This window comes from Chinchilla lanigera, unplaced genomic scaffold, assembly GCF_000276665.1.
Source record: "Chinchilla lanigera isolate Chin_1 unplaced genomic scaffold, ChiLan1.0 scaffold00020, whole genome shotgun sequence".
Taxonomy (NCBI): Eukaryota; Metazoa; Chordata; class Mammalia; order Rodentia; family Chinchillidae; genus Chinchilla; species Chinchilla lanigera.
The window spans coordinates 10453141-10476096 of NW_004955421.1; the positions used below are offsets into that span (position 1 = coordinate 10453141).

General features: G+C 37.8%; 1 protein-coding gene across 6 annotated transcripts in view; it reads right to left on the reverse strand.

Annotated features, from left to right (window-relative positions):
• Positions 1-22956, reverse strand: part of Cntn4 (contactin 4) — a 661264-nt gene that overhangs the window by 185670 nt on the left and 452638 nt on the right. For all 6 annotated transcript variants that reach the window (XM_005383752.2, XM_005383753.2, XM_013513798.1 and 3 more), the window contains one exon: positions 6684-6881. In XM_005383752.2, the coding sequence (XP_005383809.1) occupies positions 6684-6881 (198 nt within the window). The remainder of the gene's footprint in view (positions 1-6683; positions 6882-22956) is intronic.

A 22956-nucleotide genomic window follows, 5' to 3' on the forward strand; every position in this document is an offset into this window, starting at 1 on the left:
TCCCAGGACCAAAAAAAAAAAAAGTTCTTTATATGTATCTATAATAGGTATATTATAGATACACGATTTCATTGTCTCCATCATTCGATGGTAAATAGTCTCACAATTGAATCTTTAATGAATCTGCCTTACTTCCCTATTCTTCCCCTAACATGGTCCTACTTCTTCAGTTACAAGTAGACTCCTCAACTGCACCCCAGTCTGTGAGGGCACAGAAAGACTTGCATCCTTAGTGGCAAATACACGATTGGCACTCAATACTTGTTAGTAAAATGCATGATCAAAAGACTGGTCAAGGTCAACTTTATGCTGGATACCCTTAATTCCTTCTTTTAATCCAAATCCCTCTGTGTGCACATTTATGGCTTGGAACTCAGTTCAATAATTTCAGTGGAGAATGACACTTTAGACGCTTTACTAGTTTGGAGTTCTCTAGGAACGTTGGTTCCCAGGGGTTAAAATCATATCTTTTGATTTCACAGTGTATTATACATAATGTGAATTGAGCAGATGCTTCCTAACTGACTAGCCAAATGGTCATCCAAGACCTTTGGCCCCCCTGGACCTGAAATGGAACTGGATATGCTAGAGGTCTGAAGCTAACTGCCAAGTTCCTAAGCTTGTCAAACCTTTAAAATATCCAGAGTCATTAAGACTCTATTAAATCAGATTAGCAATGGCAATTTAGTGAAATAGCTCATATCCTTTAGTCATTCAGATGTTCTCTGCATCAAACATATTTTACACCTACAAATCCTCAACTGTGATGTTATTAGAGAATTAAAAACAAGACATGATTGCTGTGACAAAGCTACAGAAAAGTTGCAATTAGAAGTGAGAATTAAAAAAGCAAACCATTTTGTTACAAACTCTACATCTTAAATAATATAAAATTCTGCCTAACTGGAGGACATACCTTTGCATGTTGCCTGTTTAAATGCTGGATCATCAATAAAAGGCTGTAGATCAAGCATACAATTGAAAAAAAGATCCCTTTAATGACTATGTGTTTGATTTGACCACCAGGTTAATTAAGTGGTCTACAAATAAAGCTACTTTGTTCATGAGGATAAACAGTAGCTGTTAGGGTCCACATGAATCTGACTAGTTTAAAGCAATATTAGGAAAGTTTACTATGAATAGTTGGCTGGATCATAATGGTCAATACACAATATAGCAGCAATAATAATTTTCTAGAATGTTCTGGTTTTCTCCTTTCCATTTTTAAGGTTTCTTTGGTCTTAAATTCAGAATTTTAGGGGAATGTATTCATCTGAGCCACTGGGAGGTTTAATGGCTACAGAGGTGGTATCTCACAGTGTGGTCTCCAGTGGCCTGAAAGAATGACTGCATCAAGTTTCAAGTTGTCTGCCAGGATTGCTCATTGGTATCGGGAAGAAATCTGACCCAGTGAAGAGCATTTGTCTGTTGATTAATAATAGATATAACCTGGCCTGTGAAAAGGTTGAGACTGGAATAAAGTGAGCTGGAAAGGTGTGAGTAGAATCTCACAAGACAAAAAGGAAACTTAGCAAATCATTACAAATCTTTTTTTCTAATAGCCTAGAAAATTAAGGACCACACAAATGTTATGACTGCCTCGTGTTAGCTAGGGTTAGATCTGCTGGAGAATTCCATCCCTTTCCCCTCTTCTCTTTTAGTCTGGCACATTTTCAGCACATCTGTTTCTGTCCTCCTTCAGAATCCTCTGAATCTGTACAATCCCCTTTTCCTAGCAGCTCTTCTACGTAGAGATAATATTCAAAAATATTTGGTAGCAAGTTGCTCAAAGCATGTGCCTATCAAACAAACCCAGGCTGCAAACCGCTCAATATTTATCTTAGTTCTAATAAGCAAATCACTGAACTGCCAAACCAATTTCCATCCAGTCTCAAGGGAAACACAGAAAAAAGACAAAGGCTAGACAATGATTTTTCATGCTCAATTATGTACTTGGGTATGTAACATACATAAACATCCTTACAGACTTCATCCCATTTCTCCAATTTCATATTTCCACGTTCTTTGTGTCTAAGAGGAAGTCAGGGATAGTGGATCAGGATGGAAGAAAGAGTCATTATGATTTTCATCAAACCCTATTATTTCTCTAATGGTTATGCTATACGGTGGTGTGCTGTACCTCTTCATGGGAATGTAGGGACAGTTCTTTGAGATCGTAACGAAGGACAAAACATGCTGTCTTGTCTCATTTCTCAGCTCCTTAAACTCTCTCCTTTTCTCCAAAATAAAGACATAAAATTGGGTGAGGCGATTGCTGAGGGCCCTCTAAACCCAGTAATCTGTGTATTAATCCCCTTACTAAACAATGTTCTATAAAGAAAACTGTATAATCATTAAAAACAATGAGAAAATTGAGAGAAGCAGAAGGAAATAAAAGCATTTGAAATCTGACCCCTGAAGGCAAGTACTTCAAAGTTTAACATTGTTATCATTTCGGAAAGTATTGCTCCAACTTTCTCGGTTATTTTCAGTATTTTGTAAGCAGGATGATATTATCTAGACTGTATTTTAATCTGTGTATAATTTGTTGAGCACATTTTAGGAAGAAAGGTTATTGATGTTCTACTATTTTTTTCACTGTTAAAGTACTTTATATGCATTTTAATAAGCAAAATAACTCTCTGATGCAGGCACTGTTATCCTAATTTTACTGATGAGAAAATAAAAGACAATAGAGTTAAACCGACACCCCTATAATCACATAACTACTGAACGGCAGGGCTGGATTCTACCCAGCAAGTCTCCCAGGTCCTCACAGCTTGCCGCCTGCCCTGTATTGAGTACCATCTGAAAGGTAGGGAGGCAGGAAAGAGGGATGCATTGGAAGTACTGAGGACGGGGAAGAGCAAGCACCCTAGAGATGGGCCTGGGTCACCACATGTGCTTCTCATCAGGATTTCAGACAAGGTTTGTAGGTCCCGTTTGCGATCCAGTGTGACTTTCCGGGCTTGGAAGCTGTGAATCGTATCCCACAACTGCCTAATTGGAACACAAAAGAAATTAATCTAGCTCTTTTAGCCACACTTCTTAGCAAGGGAAAGGACCAGTTGTGGTAACTGGCTCAGTTCAGGCTTAAAACTCCTCTGCCTTGCTCATCACATTTCTGAATCAGAGAGAGGCTCTAAAATTTTGAGTCAGCTTAAATGATCAGAAAGCATAAATTTCTACTCTCTTTGCATTTATCCATGAAAAAGTCACTAAATACCAGATCTTGTGGAGTGATACTTTGATTTTACCCTCACAGAATAGACTTTAATAAGACTGTCATCTTTCTTTTGCAATCTCTTCTTGATTTACACTTCCCCTTTCCTCTCACCTTTAGATAAGAGCTAATTAAATAACGTCTTTTGTGCTTAGTAATGTAGCTGGAGTATTCATTTTATGTACTCCAGTTGAAATGGGAAAGACATTATGAATTTGCACCATTCAACTCTCATGGAAATTAGGAATGAATGGGTGTTAATTGCTGAAGAATGAGATCCTTAGTCTGTTAATTTTGTGATAAAATATTCTAATAGAAAACATTTGTCATTTCTATGAAGATGTACTAGACAGTTTGAGGTAAATTGCAAAGCCAAGCAAAAGGCAAAGTTGTTGCCAACTAGAAGTGTGCGTGATGAACCTGGAGTCTTTGTGCTCCTGAAGCTTCCCTGCTTCCTGAAGCAGCAGTTTGTGTGATGCTTGTTGCCAGCTATGTCACAGTGCATCAAAGTCAGTATTTTATTACGTCCGTGATTTGACACAGCAAAGGGATTATATGAACCTTTTGGCAAATGTGCAAATTCAGTAGAGGCCAGAGGGCCTGTATGTTTAAGTGATTTCTTACAGAACCTAGAGCATATCCTTTGAAAGTTTCTTCATCTTTAGTTCCAGAGAGGTGGCACTGATAGCTTTTGACAGAACTGGTAGCTTGCCTACCTTTCTCTAAACTGATACCTGCTCAGTTTTATTTATCATAGTGCATCTTAATCCAGCCTATTGATTGAACTTCTTCCATGTAGCAAACAGGATGCTGGGGCCTGGTACAAAATTGAATGAAAACTATCATCTCTGCTTGGTCCTAATGTGAGTGTGGTGGAGAAAGCCAGCAGGCTAGAAATGAGGATATAGTAGAGGAATGTTGTGATAGAAAAATGCACCAAGCAAATCAGAAAACAAATGATTGCTCCTATTGTTAAGGGAGAAGTGATGTTTTGGTTGTACAAATAATGTCTAAAATAATATTCCCAACTTTACTTTGTAAATCTGATCAGCAAAATCATTGCAGTAAATGACATTCTTAGACCCTCAAAGGCTATGCCAGACACCTATGTGTCATCCTTGATTTTCTCCTCTATCTTCTCCCATTTCCAACGCCTCAGCAAGTTTTAGCAGCTTTACCTGCAAACTATACCTTGAGTTCATTCTCTATTTCTTCACTGTTTTCTCTAGCTAAAGCCACCGCAATTTCCCAAATGAATTTTGGCAAGTGTTCTAATTGGACTCCCAGTTTCCACTCTTGCTTTGGAAAGTTTCTTTTCCACACGATACTTAATGTTTAAAAGCATCATTTTCTGGCCTGCAATACCCTAAGGGCTTCTTCCTGCACTAGAAATAAAATCCAGTCTTCTCTCCATGGCGTCAAAGTCTGGCCCTTGCTCCTTTCCAGCCTCCGCTGAAACCACCTCTACGCCGCTCACTGTGCTCTCACCATGCTCCCGGTCCTTTTCCCAAGAACACGCCAAGGGCTAGTTTTTTAACCGTCTCAGGGCTTTTGCATGTAGTGTTGACTCAGCCCGGACTGCTCCTCTCTCTGATGCTCCTAGGAGCCCGTATTATGCAGGTCTCTGGCCCTGTATGCTGCTCCAGAAAAGTTTCCCCTGACAGTTCTTTCAAAAGTAGACACCCACTCCTCACACCCTCTCCTTTTTCATACTGGTTTATTTATTGGTCTATGAAATAATCTGATTTTATCTTAATAAATAATAATAATAACAATCTATATTGTAGGATGTCTGATCCTCTCTTCAGAATTTTTTTTTTTATTATTATCAATGCCCTGTGCTAGAAAGCTCAGGTTTAGGTTCTTCTTGAACACAAACTTCTTTGAAATATAGGGGGAAAGAGTAACACACTAGAAATGTGGCTTCCGATCTTGAATCCTTCAAGTTTTTCTGGCATAAGTTGAGGTATGAGGCGGTACAGTATAATGAAAAGGAACACAGGGTTTAGGATACCAGGCTGTGAGGTCAGTAAGATATGGGTACTGGGTGGAAATCCTGGAGGCATTTGTTTTCTGAGGCATTATTTTTAACTATGTGGTTTTAGGGATCCATTATTTAACATATCTGAGCCCTGTTCTCTGTAAAATAAGATATTCCTTCTACAATTGCTTAATTTTTGAATAAGATGCTTCATGTGATGTGCTGGGCACGGTGCCCAGCACATAGTAAGTGCCTAATGTATGTTTGCTCTTAATATTCTTGACTAATAGTCTCCTCCCTGCATGTTGGGTTTGGTCATTCCTATTCATAATGGAAGGTTCAAATATACACTAAAAGGGAAAGAGACTTAAAAAGGATAGAAACCTAAACACATCAACTATGAGGCCTTACATCATTTTATCAGTCCTTGACGAAAAGCTTTCTTATGTCTTTGTTTTCATCCTTTCAACAGGTATTTAGTAAAACACTTCCATTTACCTGGTGCTGAATGCACAGCAGACAAATGAGATACTACACATGCACGCCACAGTGGGATATTTGTTATCACTAAAGCTCTAAAAGCTTTGCCACCACTAGCATAGGCAGCAAAGCACACTGGCAATGGTGACACAAAATACAGAGTCCTTAGGGGTATGGTTGTGGGCCACAATGGAGTTTATAGAGAAATGATCTGACATTGCATGGGTAGGAAACACCTGGATTGGCAGAGACAACTTCTTGGAAAAGATGATATATTTGAAGAAAATAAACAAAACTCAGAGCCATTACATATCATTTATCCCAGTGAGAGCTTGGGACTAAGGGAAGGAAGCGCATCTCAGAAAGAGGGAATAGTATATATTAAAAAAAAAAAAAAATCGTGTAAAAAGGAAGAGTACTTCTGGAGTTTGGCATACCAGACTGTCCTAAAAAGTACATGGTCATTCACCATTCACTATTAGGTCATTTAGGTAATTAATGTAAAATTAATATATTTTCTTGAAATAGTTTCATAATAGGGTGAGGAATTAGAACTTCTGTGTCTAATGAGGCTTGTTATCTTGCATTTTACTGTGATGTGAACTATGCCTCTAGTACTGCAAATCTGGAGGTTATTTGGATAATTTAAAACTTCTTTCTGGACACTGAATACTAAATTACATAGTATTGATTAATGAGCTAATTGTTCAATCTTTCAGTTCATTCTGCCTGTGTATACAATTTAAGTGGGAGAGAAACAAGAAATAGATTCCTTTGTTATTTATATTCACCTAAATCTATATTCCATTCCTGTTGAGATTAGCAATTAGATTTCTAATTAGATTTTCAAAATGAATTCATGGGTTTATTTCTTACACAAGTGGAAAAAGTATGGATTCCAAATATAGAAACCATTAAACTTTAAACCTTTGTGTACCAACAACGTATCTTTCCATTCTGAGCTTGTGATGGCAAAAACAGAACTTAAAAATTACTTACCATCATTTCTCAGTATGAGTGGTGTAGGCGGCCCCAGGACCTTGTGATTTGTCACAGTATTCGTAACCACACAAGTATAGTTCCCAACATCAGATTTTTCTACTTTGGCAATGTATAGATTTCCAGTCTCTTGAGAAACAAAGCGGCGATTATCCTGATAGGAAGGGTATTCATTGAAGATCCAGGCATAGCTCAACTCTGCAAGTAAAAGGAATAGTCAGTGTAAATCCATTTTTTGGTAATGGAATTCTACTTCGTTCGAAAAAGAAATGGTCAATTTAGGAATTCACACTGCCATTCAATGATCCCTTTTCAGCCTGTAAAATATAAATAGGAAGTAATCACAGTGCTCTATAACATTTTACTACAGAATCCTACTGTCAGTCAATAAAGTTTTATCTCTAGAGAATGAAAAGATACATTAACAATTGGTTAAGAGAAGTCCAACTTCTTTAAAATAAAGCACCAAGCATTTACAGTTTGCTAAGCATGTGTCAAGCGTTATATAACACATGCTAAACTAATACTAAAATGATAGACCCAGGGAGTCTATAATCTTGATACAGCAATGCTGGAAGCCACTCTGGAAATTATCTAGACCACTTCTTTCATTTCACACATAGTCATTCTAACGCAGTGTAATGCCACAGACCTGCAGAGTACTTTGTGGTTTCTGATGCATTTGATAGCTGTCCATTAACTGAGCAACTCTGGCCCACGGGAATAAACACCTATCCAGAGACACAGTAATTCCTGAGTCTCAGGACAGGGTTTCCCAGTGTCTTCCAGTGTCAACCTAAATTTGATTGTCTTCTTAATTTGTGAGCTTGAGTATTTTTCCATCAGTTCAGCGACAGGTAATTTAACACTGTGGCAAATACTCTTAAATATGCCTCCAATGACTGGTTGATGGAACCCACAAATATTAACCAATATTTTAAAACTCAGTAAAAAGTTATTATATACATATGACAGGGAATATGAAATGGTTAAAGCAAACTTCCCTGTCCCAAGGAAATCAAACTTTAGCACTGTAAAATCATTGATTCCTCTATCATGTGAACTCCAGATCATTCCAAAGCTGAAAAGTGACATTCCAGTAAATGGCCCTAATGAGCCAGTGTTTTATCTTCAAAAATTACTTTGCTAAAAAAAGGAGAAGGAGCAGTCAGACGCAAAGGGAGCCTCTGGTTTCAGAACTAGTGGGCTGAGTTATTACATGCTGCTCTTTAATGTGATCCTGGTTAAACGCTGAACGCAGGAAGTGTCCTTGGTCGTTGGAAAATAGCAGAAAGGCCATGTGAGTTTTCTAGAGAGAACCCTAATTACTATAACATGCATGTTTGCTGTTTAATCTTTCAATGGATCCCAACTATGATGGACCTCAACAATTTAATGTGTAACAGGAAACAGGTTTTGCCTTAATAATCTGTTGTTTGTATACAAAGAAGGAGTCATGCAGATTGCTTTCCCTTTATTTCTGTATTATCACATTTTCCGTGCATCGTTTTGGAGACATATAATTATGTTTATATGAGGATAGTTCATCGTTGTATTTATGCATGTGCATATAATTAGAAGTAACTCCATGCTGGTGTCAAGAGTCGATTCAGTATAAATAAACAAGTGCTTGCCAGCAAGCCCGTTACTTCCTCAAGACTCTCGAATCTGGGAATGGAAAGCTCCTATAACAGGTCATGAAGAAGCATAATTGAGCATATCGTTCATTCCACAGGAACGAGAGATTTTAGCAAACAACAGACAATGCACTCCTTCCGGGCTTAAATTGGTATGTGGGTTTCAGGCAAACCTAGTAATCTCTCAGAACCTTAGTTTTCTCATATGAACAATGAAGAGAACCTTGCTTTCCCCTAATTAGCTATCAGAGAGTTTTAAGTGTAAATTAGCATCTCTAAAGTCACAAGGTAGAAGTTAGAAAGTAATTTACCAGCACAATATTACTCAACCCACACCTCTCCACGGAGAGTTGTAATCAAATACACAAAACTGTTCATTTTTTTCCCTGAAGATATTTTTCAAAACTGTTGCAGTGACTACTAGTAGCTGTGAGGATTTCTGGATTCTATGTTAGAAGCCTTGTTTAGCAACTAGAAAGTGAATATTCCAGGAAAAAAAAACCAACTTTTTTTTTTCCTTATTTTTCTAACTAGAAGCAAAACATGTAGAAGATCAGAAGACCAAAGTTCAAACCTATGCTACATAAGGGAAGCCCTTTAAACCCTTGCTTTCAACTTCCTAGTATATAGAATGGTGATCATTTTAAATGTGATGCAGGCATATAGTGAAAATCTACATATGGGAAATCACTCTGAAATATCAAAAGGGCTATAATGTTATATTAGTTATTACCACTTGTCTTGGTTACTTTTCTCTCATTGCTGAGACAAAATACCCAATGCCCAAAATGAAGGAAGGAAAGGTTTATTTGGCTCACAGTTTGTGGAGGTTTCAGTCCATACTTGGTTGGCTCCGAGGCAGAAGACAGCAAAGCAACAAGAGCAAAGGGGTAATGGCAGCCGAACAGCAATGCAGCCAGAGCAAAAGGGAGTAATAGCCCCAAGCAGCTTCTTTCTCTGCCTTACATTGTAAACAGGCTACCCCACCTAAGGGGCATGTAGCTCTCACATAATCTCCATGCCCTCCTCTTCCATAGGCTCAGGATGTATACAAAGTAAGCACCCTGGCTTCCTGCTGAGTCCCTTAGCCAAACCTCTAGACTCCCCAAGTTGACACAATGTATGAACCATAACACCACTGTTGAACTTCCCGTGTAATCATCATGAAAGTAAAAAATTTGAAAGCCACATTCAATGTGCTCTTTGATCTACTTATAAAATAAGTAAATTCTGTTGATTTCACTGTTTTTGTGATTTCAGCGACTTGGTGTTTGAGTGGGAGATACAAATAACTCTAAGCACACACTGCAGTATTTCCTAAATCATAGCCCTTGAGTAGTAACTGTGTGTGACTACCCCAACTTCCTCCAACTCCAGAGGGTTATATGATCTTTGAGAAGCACTGGCTTACACAGAGTTACATAGATTTTAAAATTTTTTCTTTTCAGGACTGGCAAAGAATTTTAACATGCTACTGTCCTTGAAATTCTTTAGAGCACTGAATCACTCAGAAATATTTGATCAGGCACCTATCCCATTCCCTCCCATGACACACACACACATACACATGCATAATGCTTTTCTAAAGCAGTCCTCGGTAGCTCATAAATCCTAGTTGAAAACCTTGAACTAATAAAATTACTTCAAAAACTTTACAGATAATACAAAGACATTTTAAATTATTATTTAGTTTTTAGGAACATTATTAACATTGGACAGAACAGTAGAAAACAGCAAAATGAGGCAATTAATGAACTGTACTTTTTACAAGGCTAGAGATAAGGAGTTTGAAAGATTTTATCACAAAGAAGTTAAATGTTTGACTAGATAAATACAGTTAACCTGATTCAAACACTACATAATGCATGTATGTATTGAGGCATCATGTTATTTCATTAATATGTACAATCTTTATGTTTTTCTATGTCCCAGATTTTTAAAAATTACAAAACAGAAATAAAAATCAAATCCATGGAGCAATTGGAGTGGTAATCAGAAATGAAAGGTAAAGTCATGGATGAGTTAAGTCATACTCAGGTCCTCATAAAACAATTTGCAGGGCGGCCTCGAGGTGCCCGGTCAGTTATTGTAGCCTCCGGGGATCAAGCCATTGAGTAATAATACTTGGTCAAGCTGTCCTGTGTAATTTAGGTGGACAAATTGCCTAGTCTCTTCTAGAACCAATCTTTTCCTCTGGCTTTACTAAAGATTTATATGAACTCTAATAGAAGATGTGAATACACATCACAGGGATGAATTCATTTTCAAATTGAATCCCATGAAAATGAAAGAATAAAAGAAACAAAACAACAATACGCTCAATTAAAGTTGGAATAATATTTCCAAATTATAGTAACAGTATAATACCCTAAGAAGTTTTCATACTGTGAAGAAGGGACAAGCCAGAGCTGTGAAAAGGTGTGTTACAGAGATTGTGCTAAGGATCTAACTAACATCATCACCTCAACATCTGACTCTTGCACATATTGTTCAGTCCCAAAGGGCAAAGATTGGCAAAAAAAATCTCAGCTGATAAAGCTGGTAAATTCATGTTGTATAAAATGCTGAATCCCCCAGCAGGAGAACTCTCTAACCAAGATATTAACTTAGTTTTCTTCAGAGCCAAAGTCATCATCTGGAATATTGTGTTTTTAGCTCTGTATATGTCCAAGGCATTTAAGAGGCAGTGGGAGGAATATAATACAATAGTGACACAATGGTCGAGCAGGTAAAAATGTAAAGCTACAGAGGTAGCAACATATCGCTGGTCCTTGTTCTTCATTTGAAAATATGAAAATTCTGAGGTCTAGAAGAGGTCGGGTTGGAGCATCAGAAAGTGACAGAGCAGACAATGACCCAATATTTCTGACTAAGCTCACATTCCAGTGCTTTTCAAGGAATGGAGAGCTCTCGACATTTGAAAGTAAAGAGCAGTATTGTTACACTTCTCAACAGTCAATAGAGATTTCCCCTAAGAACTCAAATCTATTTTTATCAGAGCAAAACATTAATCCATTGAGTTATGTGAAATGCTATCAACATTCTGAAAAATAAGCCAAATAAATACAACAAAATAAATTCTCATGTGCTGCAATGAACAAAAAAATGTATCCCACTCAGTTTGATTTCCTCAGAGACTGCCATGTAATATTTATACTTACTCAAACTTGACAGATTTCTTTTGATAAGTTTTCACACACTAATTGCTCTAGAAGTGACAGACAGTTTCTGTCCCATTGGCAATTTGTAACAACTGAGTAAACAGATATTTGGAATGCAGTATATTAAATAGATTGTGAAACTTCTGATGCTCATTTGAAAAATACTGAGACTAGTTATAATGTGATACTAATTAATGCTGAAGGACCTAGCTGTGTATTTCTGACGTGCAGCATCCAGAGATACAGGAAATTAACTGTAAAACTTCACTCTCTCCGTAGTTTCTTTTTTTGAGTATCTTTGGGCCAACAGTATAGGATGTTTGCTATTATTTTTTTAAAAATACACCAATGAAGAAATTTTCAAATTCAAGTGCTCAGGAACAAATCCGTTCAACATGAATGTGTTTTCTGGATAGGTACTCTTAACCTTCCTTGACACCAATTTCTTTTGGAGTTTTACTCTGCTTTATTACACTGAGTTGTTTCCCAGTGGTAGCAAAGACGTCAATTTTTAAAGATGCCTTTCTTAAATCCCCACAGTTTTCAAATATGAAAAGATCCCTAGTCCAATCCTTTTGATTTTACAGATTAGGAACTTGAAGTCTCGAGAATTGTATGAGTGGATCATGACTACACACTTGGTATGTGGCAGATACGAGTATGGTATAACCTCAGTGCTGGGGAGCTGATTAGAGTCGGGTGTGAAGGCCCACGCTGAAGCCTAGCATAATCAGCTTCCACCTCTCTGGGTTCTTGTTCTAGGGAAGCACAGAAGGACAGGCCAGAAGAGTGAGCGGTGGGGAGCAGACTGTAGTGTGTGGTTTATCAGGAAGAGCAGAGAAAAACCCTAGTTAGATGAGGGGAGCAAGAATATGCCAAGGAAGTGCCAGAATCTAAAAGCTGACATATAGCTCTTTGGGCAGAGGATGTGTAAAAATGTCCTAGGTTTGCTGCTGCTTGCTGCTGCTTCACCAGGCTTCCCTTCTCCAGCAGATTCCAGAAATTCTTTGTCTTTTGGAGCTCCAATTTCTCTGGAGGCTTACCTCTACCTTGCCTTTAGTTTACTTATTTATTTAGTTTGTTTAGGCTTTTGCTCTTTGCCCTTTTGTTTCCTAGTCTCACTAGCTACTTGGGAAACTGAGGCAGGAGGCTCACAGATTACAGGCCAGCATGGGCAATTCAGTGAGACCATGTCTCAAAATGAAATTTTGCTAAGGGCTGAGGGTATAGCTCAATGATAGCACAGATGCATAGCATCCACCAGGCCCTGGGTTCAATCCCCAGTGATACACATATGTGCACATACACATACACACTCACACACACACACACATACACACACACACACAGAGCTGGTTGTTTTAGGAAGCCATAGATGTTCTTCTAAGAATTTATTTTGGAGCTGAAAGAGGTCAGTTTTCTTTACCTCTAAATTGAAGGAATGGGATTAGATGTGTCTTAAAATTCCATAAATTCTACACACACTTCTTTAAATCCAATATCCTCACTTGACAAATAAGAAAAGTGAGATCTAAAGAAAGCCAGTGACTTGCTAAAAATCACTTGGGTAGTTGTTTATAAGGTAAAAAACTAGAAAATACACACACGTACAGACATAGACATACACACACGACTTGCCATTGTGTTTTGCAGAAGGCAGACATCAAAATTACTAGTCAGCAGACCTGTATGCAAGTAATTTTGGTTTTGACCAGTTATTTTAACTGTAGGAGAGAGCCTTAGCTTTACCTAGTTTTATCAGTATTTACCCTACTTTTAGCATAGTGTTTGAGAGACTGAATTTAAACTGAGATGTGATTCTAAGGATGAAAATATAAAAATGTATGTTAAGTGACTCTGTGAATGAAATGGGTAACGTGGATGCACTCATTGGTTCATTTGTTAGTCAAGTATTTACCAACCCACTGCAGAGGCGCTGAGCTTGACACAGAAATGGAGAGCAGCACCAGCCAGTGCTGGGAAGGGTTAGGGAGACAGGCATGAGAGTCAGTGAGAAGTTCGCCTCTGGAAAGCAAGAGATGGTATGACTCCTGGACTAGTGTCACAGGACATAGACTGGGTCTTGGCTTCAATGTTTATCAGTGGGAAAGTCACTTCTATTCACGTTTTTCACCTGAAAATTAGGATACTCAAAAGCATACCTTTCTGCCTGAACCAAGAATTGCATTACACTACATACTGTATATTGCTGTAAATTTTTAAAGATTTTTCTGATATTTTCTCTTCTCTAACAAAAACTATCTTCTTATAAGTGAAGTGATGAGTTGTTTATCCTTCTCTGACCTTCAGGAAACAAAATAATATAAATTGTGAGCAACCTAAAAAGAAGTAAGAAAAGAAAGATCTTGATCAACAACCTCAAGGACAAAATAGCAGTAGTGATTACAAATTATTAACAGTAGCAAGAGTTCAGTGGTGTGTTACATGAAATAATTTTGAGCTATCTGATAAAGAGAACAACCAATAGGCCTTTGGTTTCTCAGAGAAGAAGCCTCTGGGTGACCTGTCCAATTATAGTAAGATACTAAATAATAAAGTAATATGCACATTGTCATCCACTGAACAATGCTTTGGCAAACAACAGTTTGTGTATACGGGGGCAGGGATCTGACAGAAGTGGAAATATGCAGGAGTGGAGAGAGGAAAGATACTGCACCTTTATTAATTAAAAGACAGACTAATGGGTACTTAACACCTACAATGACAGCAATGATCCTTTGCAGCTTAGGTCACTGAAATCCTGACTGTAGCTCACAGGACCCTATTACGAATGCTTTGTGGCTCAGAGCACTTAATTTAAATAGGTCCCAGAATTAAGGAGGACCATCCAGGGTCCAGACATAGTTTTCATTATTTAGTAGTTCTGGATAGAGCGGGAATGGCATGTATCTGTCACTTGGGCCATGAGCTGCTACTCCTACACTCCCGCTGCTAACATTTATAATTGACTTTGTCACACACAGATTCAGAATCGTTTTCAATATTGTGCTTCAGGCAATTATCTCTAAACAATTCGTGTTGGCACAGAACGTGCAAATTTTTTACCATCTTCACAATGCAGGTAGAACATCCTCCATCTGAAAACCCAAACTATAAAATGGTCCAAATTCCAAAAATTTTTGACATGATGCTGTAAAAAGAAATTCCATATCATGAAACATCGTTTCATGCACAAAATGATTTAAAATGTTGTATAATAATACCTTTGGGCTATGGATATGAGGTATATATGAAATATAAATGGAATTCATGTTTAGATTTGAGTACTACCCTCAAGATATCTCATTATGTACATGAAAATATTCTAAAATTTGAAAGAATTCAGAATCTGAAACACTGGTCCCAAGTATTTTGGATAAAAAGTATGCAACTGCTATTAATTTCAAAGGAATGCAATGGTGACCATTCAGTGCAAGGGGATAAGGCCTAATGCTAACTCTCACCCAGCCTAGTAGGAAGCATTTTTAAAAGCAAGCCTCCAAGGAGCTGTTCCTTTTATTCCATGATATTTTTGCTACATGCTGCTTACTCATTCTGATGTAGCAGTATGAGACAGACGATGGCGAAAGGGGCATTTTTGAATGTGTGCAGTCCTTCAGTACTGCTCTTGAATATGGCTTACCATTTTCCTGATTTATATTACTTGCTTTCTTGTGCTTCTTTTATTGAATACTTTGGGCATTTTGTAGGAACAAGATTTTCTTTAAAAATTTGTGGGCGGAAGTTAAGTATAACTTGAAAACAATTTAACACATACAACTGATAGTAAGACAGACATTAATATATAGTAGAATAGGATGTAAGATGCATATGAATTTTAAAATAAATGGAAAGAATTGAGGTAAATCTTGTACTTGTAGCTGATTGCCTCAGGATATGCTCCAGGATTCTCAGGGGTAGATTCTGACCTCCTTTGCTCTTAGAAATATACCCATGAAAAAGCTTAAGAAATATTGCTTAGGCTTGGGGGCCAGAAAACTCTGCATCCTCCAAGGGAAGAAGGCGCATATTTTTCAGTCAGAAAAGCATCCTTCGCGCTCACAAGCTCCAGCTCTTGAATGGAGGAAGGAAAGTGACAGCACAGAACAGACTTGACTTTGACATGTGTGTGCGGTGAGTGTGTGTGTATTTTACAGTTTCTGCATGTTTTAAAAACAATGAAAATCAAGGTGACGCCTAGATATTGAGCTGGCACTAAAGCCTAAACACCGTTCTCAGGTATAAGTCCTCAAGAGCAAGCTTGGTAGAGCAGCACAGTGTCCCCTGGATTAAGTGGTTCTCGAGCTTGAGTGAGCTTCAGAATCATCAGAAAGGCTTTTCCCACCCCACAGTCAGAGTTTCTGATTCTGGAAACCAAGAATTCGCATTTCTAATAAACTCTCAGCTGACAATGACGCTGGCAGTCTGAGATCACACTTTGAGAAACTCTTGCTTTTGGAGATTTCAATATCGATGGAATCACGTTAGAGCTTTGTCTGTAACAATAAATGGTCCATTCTGCTCAGTGTGGTGAAACAGTAAAGCCATGGCAGACACATGCAGCTTTAGCAGACTCTGACAGATGGATGGGAACACTGGTCATGGGTGATGAAGGCTATTTCTTTCAATTATTTGTTAAAAATGGGGCATTTTAAGAAATCAAAGGCATTGCTATGCTTTATGAACAGTTCACACAGCCAAAATTCATTTTAGAACCACTAGTCTCTTGAAGCATGCATATTTTTGATACTCAAATGTAAAATACTTTAGATATTATTGAAACTGCATACCAGTTAGAGATAACTATCAAAGTTCAATGGTTTGTTCCAGAAAAAAGACACTACTTTCCTTCAGGTGGTAGAACAAAAGAAAAGCAGATAATGAAACTCTTCCAGCTTCAACACTTAGTGCTCTCTTTATGAAACTGCTCTTCAAATCCAAGATTCTCCACAGGAAGCAGTGAAGTCCCACTGCTGTGGGGAGGGTATACCCAGGCAGTCTTTATGTCCTGTGGATTTCAATTCCCTGAGGTTTTGCTTAATATGCCCATCTCACCAGTCCCTGTCATGGGCCTAAGAGCATTCTTCTATTTTGTAAAATTCAGGCCAATCCACAAAGCATTGCCAGGTTAATCCTACTAAAGGACAGCTTTGAATCATGCCCCTCCTCTCCACACAAGCCCTCCATGAGACCACTCTTCCTCCTGGATTAAATAAGATTCATATCCTTCTACAGCAGGTCCTCAAATTATCTAGGCTTAACTTTCCACTCTTTTCCCTGTGCAAAGGTATATACTGAAAATGTCCCTTAGGCTTGGCTCTGTAAATGGCTAAGGAGTCTAAGGGGGCATCACTGGTTGATCTATTCATACAGTACATGTTTATTCTCTCAGAAGGCTCTTTTAGATACAAAGGTAAGACATAGTGGAAGGGATCTGCTGATCACATCTTGGTTTTAGTCACAGAGCTCTTGCTATGGCTGTGTATCAGTGTTCCCCAAAGCCTCATGCTGGATCTAGAGTAGGTGATGCTGGGATCAAGGGTATGTGATTACTACATTAGTCCACTGATTGGTTTGGCATAGCTGAGTGTAGATAATGAGAAGGCCCACTCTGGGTGTCAGTGTTATCTGTCCTAAGGGGGTGTAGCCTGGATAATATATAAAGGACAGAAAGAGGGCTGCTGCCATTGTTTGCTTCTTGCTGTTTTACTACTAGCTTGCTGCCTTGCTTCCTTCTGCCTCCCATGAGCTGTTTCTCCTCTGCAATGCCATCCTGCCTGGGAGCCAGACAACTATTAAAGGAAACCTCTACCAGTGGTGAATTACAATAAATCTTTCCTTTCAACTTTGGGTGTTGGGCATTTTTTCTCAGCAATGAGAAAAGTAACTAAGACAGCTCTACATTTCTGCAATTTGCACTTCACCATAAAATTTTCTTTTATGAAAGGTTTACACTGCTAATTAGAGCTGCTTAAAGCAAAATGGAAAAATACTCACTGATTCCCTGAGGAGGTCTGGGTTTTTGGTATCCTTGCCTAGACATATGCATATTTTTCTCAGAATGTCCTCCTAACTTCTGCTGATCTCAATTACTACCTTTTGCAAAGAGCCATATTTCAGTCCCCCAAAATATATGGTTTCTCTTCAAGCACAAAAGAAATTTATCTTTTGCCCAAAAGCAACTAGCATGTTATTTCACATATTAAAATTTTGGTTTTCCTATATTTGAATGATGTAGTTGCTCATCTCTTCTCTGTCTACCAGGCAAGTACTATTTGCAGACAAAATCACACAAGGCAAGAGAATATCTGCTTCCCTGTTGGCTCTCCTATTCTGCAATTCACTCAGTAAACTCCATTTGAATTGAGCTGGAAATCAGAGGAAGGAATTTAAGCCTTTCCCTTAAAAATTTTTCCTTTTACCTAGGTTTAGTGGCACATGCCTATAATCCCAACACTATGGAGGCTGAAGCAAGAGGATGCAAGTTCAAGACTAGTCTGGACAATTTAGGGAGATCATCTCTCCAAATAAAAAATAAAAAAGAGGCAAGGATGTGAGTCATTGTGAAGGCCCTGGGTTCAATTCCTAATTATGCTCACTCCACATACTCTTTCCTCTTCCTTTTTTTCCTTACTCTGATACCAATTTAGCACAGTTTACAAAAATGAAGAAAGGTAATTTATTATACAAAAGTGGAAAGGATTGTAAGTGCAGAGAGGTAGTCATGCCTTGATAAAGTCAGCCCACACAATGTAGCACAGGCTGAGTGATATATATTGATGTTACTTCTTGAGTTACCAGGATGACACTAGTGTGACCTGGTCAGACACTCGTGTGACCTACTCAAAAATCGGCAGTTACCCCTTGACTGAGCTGTTTCCCTACACAAAGAAAAGAGTGGATCAGATGTTCCCCTCTACCTTTAAGCAAGGCTGTCTTATCAGCCCATCAGCAAACCCACAATTTATTTAATTCTTTGTATTTTCAAGTTTTCCAGTGTTTGGGATTGATTCCAGAGCCTCACACATGCTAGGCAAGCTCTCTACCACTGGCTCTACCCCAGCTTCTCTAAACACTTTATTCACACCCTTACTTGTTGCCTATAACAGTTTTAGGAGTAGGTAAAATAGAGATTAATTCAACAAGGAGACTTGGAAAGGGAGAGATAGGAGAATCAGTTAAAGTTATTCTAAAACCACAAAGAAGACCAGTGGAGTTAGGCTTAGAATTAAAATAGACATCTCCTGAAGACATAGTGGAAATGTTTTTCTTACATTAGAAACCTCTACAGCTGTAATCTTCATTTAATCCACATGCCACAGGGTTTAAGGTGAAGGAGATCACCAGTCATAGGGCTTTCTGGGAGTGATTATCACGACTGATGTGCCAGGCCTTTTGCAGACAGGGTTGGACATAAGAACTGGGACAACCTTGTGGGTTTTTGCATGCCACAGCACCTAACTCCACATCTGGCACTTGGGAGATGTTCACAATTTCAGGAAAGTAGGTGAGCAAATATGTCCTGAAATATCAGAATGTGCCCACCACTTGTATCATCAGCATTTAAAAATATTTCCTAAGAAAAGACTGCGCAAATCACAATGAATCAAATTTCTGGGTTTTGCTATAGGATAATCAAAATCTATCCTACTACTTTAAATTCAGCAATGTCTGGAGAGAAAGAATTACTCAACATGAAAACTAAGGAAATAATGAATAATGAACTCAGAAATAATGAATAATTTTGAATAAATGGTAGAAATGTTAATTAAACTATAATTATTTACATTTTTAAAAGGCTTCAAGCAGTAATCTGACTAACCGAGGAAGCTTTCAAATAATATAATCAACTCCCACACAGGTCACCAATCTGCCTTTCACCAGATTACAAAACAATTCAATGTCTTCCTCCATGAAAGTTGTGATCTGAAGTTCAGAAACTGACCTTTAATCTGAACATAAATTAACCCTTAATCAAATTTGCTATGAAAATACCAGTTTTCATTATAATTACCTAATTGGTACCCTCCCCTCCCCTGCCTCTTACTAAAGTTCCAGTGAAATCAGTTAATAAAAGCATTTGGTCTGATTGTCTATTAAAAATGTAACTGTCCTTCCCAACCAAAAGGATTTTTTCTTCTTTTCTAAATTTTGACTCTTTAAATGAACAGAGATGTTTATGAATTGCAATTGTAGGTTCTACCTTCAGAGCCTACAGGACCAGATGAAAGACTCATCTCTGAATTTGGTTTTATTATTTGGTTTGCCTCTAAAGACAAGATTTCTTCATCCTTGTAAATGCTTCTCCAACTGGTTTTCATGGTATCCAGTCTTCATTTCTCAAAGACCCCCATTGGGATAGGATGAGTTGTGAGGTAGACCCATCATACTGCTTCATCACTGAAGACAGTTACTCGTCTGGTATCACATGACTTAATATAGCCAATCAGAGATATTCATATTTCAAGCTGAGCAAAAGGGGTTTTGCCCCTCTGACTTTAAGACTCCAGGATTTGAGGACAGAGTGCCTTATGCCCCTCTCTAATGTTCACAGACAAGCTGATCTAACATGGTATATCATTCAGACCTCACAAGCAGAGGGAATGCGTATAGGCATTCAGGAAAATGAGCTTGGAAGGAAGCATTCAGCATTCTTGACCTTCATGGAACCTGTTTGTTTGTTTTGGTGTTTTTGTCTGTTTTTTTCAGTACTGGGGATTGAACCCAGGATCTCTGCACTAAGCTACATCCCCATCTTTCCTTTCTTCCTTCCTTCCCTCCCTCCTTCCCCTCATCTCTCCATCCTTTTCCTTTCCTCTTTCTTCCTTCCTCCCAGTGCGCCCACCTCTCTTTCTCTGTCTCTCTCTCAGTCTTTTTTTCTGTCTTTGATAAGGTCTTATTGAGTTGCCCGCACCTGACTTAAGCTTTGTATCCTTCTGCCTCAGCTTTCCAGAGTTCTGAGATAAAAGATGTGCACGACCATGCCCAGCAGAAATTGATTTATTTTTAAATTAATAAATTTATTCTTTAAAAATAATACCTTGGTGGATACTGTTTTCTCCTCTGAAAATCAAAAGCAATCGAAGTGTCTTGACCAATATAAACCTGTATCATTACTCTTTCTCGTTAAAGACTTCTCATATTTTCCCTCTCTCACTCAGTAATGGCCTCTTTTCACTACTATTTATAAGTTCCCTTGGGATCCCCTTTGAAAAATACTTGTATGCTGATCTCCTGTCTCCCTTCCTAAACTTAAAACTGTTCTTTATAAGAACTGGTTATTAGAAATAGTAGATTCTTACCAATGACTTTTATAACTCTTTGAAGGCAGTAAAACAAATTTCTAAGAAAAATGTCAGTTTCAAGAAAATGTTTCAGGAAAAGTAACATCTTATAATCATAACTTCTTAACATCTGAGCACATTGTTTGTGGTTTATTTTAAAATAAATATCTTTACTTCAGGTGTGTGAGGAGTATCTTCTATAAATGGTCAAATACTTGAGTATTTGGTCCTGAAACCCTGCTTTGCCACTACTCTGTAAGAATGGAAAGTTAATTATATTCCCTAAAACTCAATTCGCTCTTCTGAAAAATGGACGCAACGTTGCTTAACATTTTACAGGTTGGTTCAGAAGGCTAAGTCCAGCACAAACTAGCAAGCAATAAATACAAATATTTATTACTGAAAAGGAAAATATGATGAATAGAATCATTCTGTGATTTAGATATTCATAAACATTTATTCCGAAGATCAATTATTATAAATAATCTAATTATATAGCAGATCAGATTTAAAATTAATAAAGCTATATTGTTATCTTATGGTACAGTACCTTATTTTACTGAAGTTATTATCATTTATGCTAATTTACTTGATTTATCTCTAGTAGGTAATAACATCTATTTTCCAGAAAATATAAATGGAGAATACAGTGAAAAGTGACTCATTAAAACTTAATGTTAAATAAAGCCAGGCTAGAAAATTAAAACTTTTGACCATAGGCGTAAAGCTTATTTTGTTAATGAAATGAAGCAGGAAAAATCCTGACTTGAAATTAACATGCTCTCTCACTTTCTAGAAACTAAGATCTGGGAGAAACTGTGGATGCAATTGAAGTGTGACAGATAATAAACAAACGCTTCATTTGGGAAACAGCAGCAAAGTTATACTTAGAGCTCATGCATTACAGATTACAACTAGAAAGTACTCTAGGGGAAAAATGTGTCCACACTTTGCTTTGTCACAAGCAGGAGGAGGCATTCAGAGGATCATTAAATGCTGTTCATTTCTCTCTCCTCTCGCCACCTCTTTTATTGATTTCTTTTAGTTAGTGAGTGAGCAGGGTAAAACTAAAACCCATCATGCTAGATTTTTACCTACTCTCTTTTCTCATATCAATAGTATAAAAGAAATATCTTTCACCCAACTGTGATCTTGACCAAATCACTTAATCACTCTAAGCCTTATATGTCTCACACATGAAGAAGTGAGACACATGTCTCACTTTATAGGCTTCCTAACCAAATTGAAACCATTTTTGTGAAAACAATTTGCATGCAATAAAACACCAAGTGAAGGTGAGAACTCATTATGGGGCAGGGATAGCAAACAGATTTCAACTGAATCCCATAGCCTTGCCTAATCTGTTTTGGTTATTCAGGATGCTATGCTAGGGTTTCAAGATGCACTAGGACTCAGAAGAAAAGGAGTTATAGTTGGATCTGTGATGACTAGAATGGGACCCCAAGTGGATGTTGCTAGATGTGTGAAAAATATCTGGGGCACAGCTTCTGTGTAAGTGAGTAGTGGGGAGGATGAGGGAGAGCCCAGAATGAAAATCTTTATGATCCAAGGCATAATTTCAACCTCTCTGTTACTATAAAATGTACAATGGATATTATTTTACCAAATTCAGTGTACTTCCATTAAGACTGAATTAAATTATATGTGCAAAAGAGTTCCAGAAACTGCAAAGAAGCATCCAGTAGAGATGGATTAAAAATACTAAGCAATAAAAAAAATTATACATGCAGCCAGATCTTACCCATACTTCCTTTGTGTGGATGAACAGTTAATTATCCTTTATAATAATGGTAAGACAATACCAAACTGATGCTCTTAGCTGAATGTTAATAAAGAAACATTTTGCTCACCTTCAATTTCTAGCTCTTTGTCTGTCACTTTAAATTAGCTAACAGTTTGACAGATGTTCAATAATTGACACAGCTTATCTTCCCCACTCAGGCTTCTTTCCTACTCAATTGCCAGTATTTCCAGTTGCCATAGGAACTGTAAACATTAATGATTATTCCAACATGCCAAGGAGATTTAAACACTTTGCTAAAAGTTCCCTAAGGGAAAAAGAATCTATCCATCTCCGGCAAGATGCAAAATATTATATGATTGAAATTCCCCCGGTATTATATTTATTATGGCTAAATATCCAAACCTATTTCTATAATTTTGCATAGCT